This window comes from Zychaea mexicana (genome assembly GCF_025766255.1).
Source record: "Zychaea mexicana strain RSA 1403 chromosome Unknown BDB00scaffold_4, whole genome shotgun sequence".
NCBI lineage: Eukaryota > Fungi > Mucoromycota > Mucoromycetes > Mucorales > Lichtheimiaceae > Zychaea > Zychaea mexicana.
In genome coordinates, this window is record NW_026516667.1 from 447167 (window position 1) to 454875 (window position 7709).

At 42.6% G+C, this 7709-nt stretch overlaps 2 protein-coding genes across 2 annotated transcripts; one reads left to right on the top strand and one right to left on the bottom strand.

Annotated features, from left to right (window-relative positions):
- Positions 1-1234: 1234 nt before the first annotated feature.
- On the top strand, positions 1235-2463 carry BDB00DRAFT_881140 (uncharacterized protein; the record flags this gene model as incomplete). The annotated part of the gene is made up of 2 exons (XM_053128057.1): positions 1235-1477; positions 1582-2463. 2 exons carry the CDS (start codon positions 1235-1237, stop codon positions 2461-2463), a joined length of 1125 nt encoding a protein of 374 aa, XP_052984940.1.
- A 2860-nt stretch (positions 2464-5323) lies between these two features.
- Positions 5324-6531, bottom strand: BDB00DRAFT_867303 (Sucrase/ferredoxin-like-domain-containing protein; the record flags this gene model as incomplete). Its single annotated transcript, XM_053126328.1, has 2 exons — positions 5324-5520; positions 5649-6531. 2 exons carry the CDS (start codon positions 6529-6531, stop codon positions 5324-5326), a joined length of 1080 nt encoding a protein of 359 aa, XP_052984941.1.
- Between the last annotated feature and the right edge of the window lie 1178 nt (positions 6532-7709).

The following is a 7709-nucleotide window of genomic DNA, read 5'->3' on the forward strand; positions in this document are numbered from 1 at the left end:
ATATGACATAGTACCCAGCAGATTCAACGGATCAACGAACTATGTTCAAATCAATCACCATGCATAATGTGATACATTCAATACAATGTTCGTCTGTTCAGCACATCATTGTATACTGTAATCTATAACTTCACATACTAATCATGACTGAGATACTCTATGTAAAAAGACCTTTTTCATATTTGTCTTTGAGTGGACAGCCACGTATTATCTTGATCCAAAAGTAAACCATATGGATACACTATAATCGAGCCTGCCTCTATCTCCTCATAGCTACCCACGCACTTGTTTGTAGTCAATTTATATAATAGCATAAGCCAACTCATGGAATTTTGTATATTACAGTAATGCAGTCTTCTATGCTCAATATTTTTTTCAGATTGTTGATAACACTGATCTCTATTAGTTTTCAAAAACAAAACACTGGCACTAATCTCGTTTAAACTTTCTACTCTAGTACATCCTTATCGATGAGGCAGTATCACTGGCAGAATTACGTCAAGAAGTGTATAGAAACTGCTCAAGTTGAAAATATTTCAATGGAGAAGGAACAAAAGAAGCGATAATGAAAACACATTATTATCGCCATTCTTGCGAAATACGACGCCACACTTCTTGTAGTCACATCATCATATGATACTGTATACCTTTTCTGGCTCAGTCTTCGATATGCGAGTAGCCAATAAGTGGGTTGGGATCAACGCTCAGACCTATTGTACGGACGGATTGCTGACAGTGAAATTATATTGAACGACCAGAAATCTGCCACCAATATAACGCGAGTATAGAAGATATCTTTGGTTCTGAATATCAACTTAAGCATAGTTACCAATTGAACCTGTACCGAGATTACGGAGGTGAGAAAAGTAGCTACATATTATACATACCCACGATGGTTTTCTAATGGTGTATTGAATGACGCGATAAGACGTATGATAACCCGGCTAGACAAAAGTTGCAAATTCAAATCCAGAGGTGGGTGTATTGATGTTTTCGCCTCATCAACTCTGTGGATTGCGCCATGCTTGAAATATTGCACAACGATCACGCAACCCTCACCGTCCAAATGATCATTTATCACTACTCAATTTATGCAAACTTACTTAGTAATAAAAAAGTATGTGCATATGAAAAAAAGTATTTATAAAGGACTACCCCTCAGAGTTCGAATTGATTTTCATAACACAACAAGTGCTTACACTACTCCTCTTCTACTGTGAACAACAACAACAACATGTCTGCTGCCATCGAATTAGATCCTGCAACTGCCGCTACCAAAAATACCTGGAGAGGCTTCTCTATCACCGAAACTAACTTTATTGATGCCAACTTCCCTGACAAGATTGAAGGCCCTTCCGTATGGGATGGCAAGGAACTCGAACAGACGCCCGAAAAATGGATCTACTACCTTACTCCTGAGGATATTGCTGATATTGAAGCTGGTTTAAGACACTTTTTGTCATTGAACATTCCTTTGGTAAGTAGCATCATTCACACAAACACAATTCTGGTTTCAAGTTTCACAACTATATGTAACCACTGATGATGGTGATATGCTGAACTTATTTCAAAATTCCTTAGACTGATATCACCAAGAGAACTTTCCCATTGACTACGTTTGCCCAGGTGATCAAGGACCAAGTACACACTTTATTCCAAGGCTACGGCTTCAGTGTGGTGCGCGGTCTTGATATTTTAAAGTACGAACGCAAGGAACAAGCAGCTATTTTTATGGGAATTGGCGCCTACATTGGCAAGAACAAACCTCAAAACGGCAAGGGTCATATCCTCGGACACGTCAAGGACCTTACCTACGGCTCAGCAACCAAGAGTCTTTACGATGCTGATCAGCCCACGACTCGCATCTACGCCACTCGCAAGGCACAACCTTTCCATGTCGACGGTACCGATGTTGTTGCTCTTCTCTGCTTAAATAAGGGCTTTGAAGGTGGTCTCAGTTCTGTCATTTCTTCGCACACTGTCTACAACCGTCTACAAGAGCTTCGTCCCGATATTGTTGAATTACTCAAGGAACCTTGGCAATGGGACAGAAAGGGTGAACACGGTCCTGACGAGGCTCCATATATTTCTGCCGCTCCAATTACCTATTTCAAGGACCATTTGTTCACCTTTTGGGGCCCCCATTTCTTCTCTACAATGACGCGCTTCCCCGAATACAAAGTTGACGAAAGAAAATTCGAGGCCATGGAATATATCGAGGAACTCTGCCAACGCGAAGCTCTCAACATGCAGCTGGAGGTCGGCGATATTCAGTTCGTACAAAACTATCAGATTTTGCATGCTCGTACCGCTTACACTGACAATGCCGAGTCCGCTCGCCATCTTCTCCGCTTGTGGTTCGTGGTTAAACATGAAGAAGTTGGCTGGGACATTCCTTTCAACAAGGCTGATTACGACTATGGCTATGCTGCTAAGCGCACCGTTCCTTTGGAAGCAGAGTAAAAAGCTAACAGAAGCATCAACAAGCAGTTCTCTTCTCCGTTAATTGCGTTACTAGTTACTTCTTTCTTCTCCATTTTCTCACTATCTTACTCGTCTACACATACCCAATAGCACTGCCTTGATATGATAAAAAATATAATAAATCGCATCAATCATGAATACTATCATTATTAAAATTTAATAAGATTCCAAATATTATAAATAGGCTTTACAAGAATACAAATAGTAAGTTTGCATTTTAAAAAAGTTATTTCTGAAACTATATCCATTGTTGAGTCATCCTCATCATAAACTCATGACAAAAGAGAAACCGCGATAAAATTATTGCCGCTACTGTATCTACATAACTTCTCGGGTGTAAGTGCAAACTGGTGCGACTTTGCTTTCTGATACCTCGTTTACGTCTTGGCACTAGCATCGTCCGTCCGTTGATAGACGTGCTTGTGATATATTAAAATGGATTTTGATAAGGCTTCTGCATTAGCAAATTCCCCCAAAAGAATGGAGTGTGAAGATACAGCCATATCAACGTTTGGTTTTCGTTGCCGTGCTTTATTAAAGGGTAGCCTTGAATACAGTAATGTCAATTCGAGATGATCCGATCAGTTGAATAAGTTTGACGGCACAAGTCGTCCACTTCCGCTGCTGTAGAATATAGTTGAGATAGCAAAGAAAAAAAATAAAAATATTCTATGCTAATGAACATAACATAAATATTATAGTAGGAATTTTCTCTCATTGTGTGCTGTGCAACAATTACAGGCTCCTTTGAGCCTCACATATCGTTATTATTTGTGCGAACAACAGCAACGATGTGACCCTCACAGGCGGTTCCAGATCACAACTCGTTTGAACCGTCTCACTGGTTGTTCACCGTGGAAAACTTTCTGTGGAAGGTCCTATATTGGTATCTGCGGCAGAACTCAAAATGCCGTCTCTGATATTGTGAAACATTGTTAGTATATACTACGCGTGTCACTGCCAACAAGCAAAGCAAGAAGTAAAACGTAACCGATCCTTTGACTGACTGTAACTACGAGAAACCTTAAACGGCTTGCCGAAAGAGCAAGATTCGCTTGACGCGCAGACAATTAAAATCGGTCTCATACGGAATCGAGGATCGTCATGGCCGAAGCAAATACTTGCTTTTTCATTGATAATCTTATTCAACCAAATAAGATTTTTAGTATCTATTCAATAAGCTTGTTTTGTGTGTCCTGCATTAATAACCATCCAAATTAGTCTAATGACAGGCAGTTTCATCTTCCTAATCGCTCGTTTGTTCAAGCGACAACTCTACCGATGCCTACTCTAATATTCAATGCTAAGAATTGATTCCACCCTCTCTTACTACTTACTCCACCATGATTTGCAGATATTATAACTTTCTCAGTTGTTTCTGATTTCCTGAACCTCGTGAACCACATCTGCTAGAGCGAGACCAAAGGCGGACAGGATCGAGCTGCGGCGATATAAATTAATTTTGCTGATACCCAGGTTACGAGCAATAACACATCCGGCTAGTATTGGTGTTTGCAATAACCATTTTAGTTGTTGATGAACGTTAGTGAGTTTCTTGAATGAATGCTGCTCTAATATGTTGACGATGATATCGAACTTGACCTTAATTATTTGATCGTATTTAAATAATTGCGTGTGGAACAAAGGAAGAAAAGCCTTCGTCCAGCCAGGATACTAGACGCTGGGTTACAGTAAGAGTGTACAACTTCAGATGAAGTTAACTCATATCAATAGATCCCACATGGAGTGAGCAGCCTCATCGACAACTAGCCATCATTCTTATTATCAGATATATCAGAAGTAGTTCTTAGCGTCATCATCCAATACAAATATATCTTAAGGCGATTGGCAGGGCTTTAAAGATAACGAACGTGGGCTGCTGGCTCATGTGAATTATGACGATGAGCTTGTCCAATAGACGAGAATAAGTCAGCTACCGAGATTAAGTTGCCTCGATCAGCATACATGTATGGTGTTTTACAAGAGTGCACACTGGATGGTACTTCATGCATCATGTATCAACAATTACGTACTTTTCTATTCAGGGAGGAGATTTAGCCGCTTTTTATTCTTTGATTTCAAAGCTCAGGTGTTTGCATGTGCTGTGTCTGTTCATGCAACACAACAATAGTGCCCGAACCTTTGGGACCTCGTCAAAAGCAAAATTAGAGTTTTTTCCCCACAGTGGGAGAACATGCTGGCAATACAAGTTAAGCACTGTATGGGTATACGAAAATAAAACGCTCACTAGCTGAAATTCTAAGTATCAAGATACCATGGTTCGGCTCCGACGGCTTTTGCTTCTGCCTTCAATAAATTCTGGAGACTTCGCTTGATAATTATGTTCGCAAGCAAATTTACGGAATAAGCTATTTATTTTACAGAGCGTGGTTTGTGTGTCTATGGTTATGGGTGATAAAGAGGAGCTGAGAGCATTGTTGCGTTAGAACCCCGCACACACGCACACCCTGATCTGCACCTGTTTGTTGCTGGGGCGGGGACATACGGAGAAAAGGATAGTAACCGTTGTATGCCATGGTAGAGAAGCAACGATGAAGAGCTACTACATAGTAAGAAAGGTCAATCTTCCATTGACACCACTCACGCAAGAGATGATGCAATTGGGTGATAAGAGATAGAACTATCGATGATAATCCAAGATGCAACAAAGGCAATAAATCCCAGGGAGATCATGCTGTTTGTGTAGCCTAAAAAATTTCCCCTTCTCCTTTTCTGCGCAATGATGATGGACGCTCCATTTATCATTGTTACCCCAAAAAAGTAACACAGGATGACCCAACACGGAATAGAAAATCAGATAAGCACTCCTCGTATTTCTTTACCAGCGTAGTCTATCAGATTTTATTTGACCAAAACTATGCGACATGGCTCCCCGATACAGATCCTTGATGACCTTTCCGTCACAGATGGTCTCCTCAATGATGGCCCGGCAATGACAAGTGTTCACACGTCCATACCATATGCCTGTCCGGCCTTCGTGTATGTAACAGATTACATTTCCTGCAAACTTGTGACCTGGAAAAAAAAACACACAAACAGATATGCTTTTAGTGTTGGCTGAAATTGTAACATTGTGTGTGATGTACATGTGCTTATGCCTTGCCTAGTGCACATAAGGCTTTGTTTTGTTTTAGAGAACATACCTCCAACATGGCTAACCATATAAATGCCCGCTTCGTCCTCGGAAATGTCCTTTTCTCGTAACACGTTGTCGAATTCGGCTCCGAGGATGGGTGCCGTAATGCCGCATCGCTTGTCACGCTTCTTGTGCGAGCAGATCAAGATCATGGATTTATGCGTGTTCTTGATAATTTGCATATTGCCAGACGCGTTATCGCCGTTGGTAGTATGACCGTTGCTATCAAGATGCCCATTTGAGTGTCCGTTGGCATATCCGCTGCTATGACCGTTCGTGCTATGGCCATTGACATGTCCGTTCGAATGGCCGTTGGGATGGCCGTTAGTGGTATCATGACCGTTTGCATATCCATTTGGATGACCGTTGCCCTTCGTATCGTCTTTCTCCTGCTGGGTAAAAGATGGAATGGGCGTGTTGAGGAATTGATCAAAAAAGGCCTGGGCGCGATCCGGGGTGACGTTGGTGACAATGATATTTTCAGGCAGAATAATTACGTCGTGAGCATCCTCGATGGTGGATTGCTGTGTGAGTTTGGACGTGTTGGTGATGAAGATCCGGCCTGCTTTTCCGTCGTATTGCTCCTTGATGACTGCGCTCAACTTGGCTGCCAATGACCCTTCGTCCTCCTCGATCTTCTCTGCCCAGTCCACCTTGCCCGTGCTGATCATAACCTGACGACCATAGGGTTTCATAGACCCCAGCAGTGGTGTGTCTCTGTCGAATTGAAGATATGATGGATATTGCTTGTGATCGTCACAAGGTGCCGGGCATGCTGCACAATCGCCTTCAACGATGCAATCGGATGGTGGGATCTGGTCAATGTCGACGGCGTCTTCTTCGGAAGTATATCCAACGACGTTGCCGATCTTGCGTAATAGTGAGGCCATTGTATTTGGTGTGTTTTTTTTATGTGTACCGGTAAAGGGAAGAGTGGGGTGGTTAAAAGTATCAGAGTTAGGCGAAGAAGAAGAAGAAGAAGAGGGGAAAAGAAGAAGGCTGGCATTTATAAATATGCTTAAATGGGCCCCGCTTGTCAAGTCGGGACTGTTATCAGATCCCGCTTGTCTGCACGCACCCGCAACCCCATGCTGTAAATGCCTTCCACTCTGCTGCTAATTCATTTCGCGTGAGAAAATTGGCTGACAAGCGAAGAACATAGCCGACGTACACATACGTAACTACACATCATGGTCCCCTCTTGTCTATGCATTCGGCGTCTTAGGCGGAACTAACTTGTTCTTGTGAATGGGCCAACAGCATCGTTCGAACAGGCCACATGACTTATATCCGACAGCATACTTCTTACCCATGAAGCCCACACGTGGATCGTCGGTAGTACACGGCCGTCAAACTGAGGGCGCACAAGGTTGCTCAAGAAGTTCCAAGTGGACGCTCTAGAAAGCTGAATCTTTTTATGTTCTCGATGTCTTCTCACCTCTACACGGCTTCCGCGCCGCGTTATACACGTAAACTCAACAACGTCCATATGCATGCACGCAGAAAGAGCCAAACAACTAACAAGACGACGCTCATTGTTGCACTTTCTTTTTGAGGCAGAGATTCAGCAACATAAAGAGAGAGCCGCGAGACATAAAGGCAAGGTTTGCCTTGCTTGTTACGTTGTTGCACAACGACGTTGGACATTCGGGTCTCTTCTTTTGTTTCTCTGCATGCTTTCTCTAGCACGCGCCACATGCATGATATATAATCACGTACTCATTGCGAATGTACACTGTTGTTGTCGGTAAGCAGCACGTATCTCCTCTCTGCTCTTTTCGAACACTGCGATTTCATCGTGGGACAAATGTACCCGTAGCAAACTTACAACTTTCGTGGAATAAAAAAAAGCGTTGGTGCTCGAAATAGCTTATCGGCAAAGCCGCGCGCTCGCGTTTTCCAGAGGGGAGATGCCCGCGCCTTTAAACTCGTTTAGAGCGGAGTTGTTTTTCCATTTGACATTTGTCTGCTGCTATCAGCTTCCGTGTTTGTTATAGGTATCAGTATGATATCATGCGTTACTTTTTGGAGGAGTGGTCGGTCAATTGTTAGCCGATACCCCCCGCTA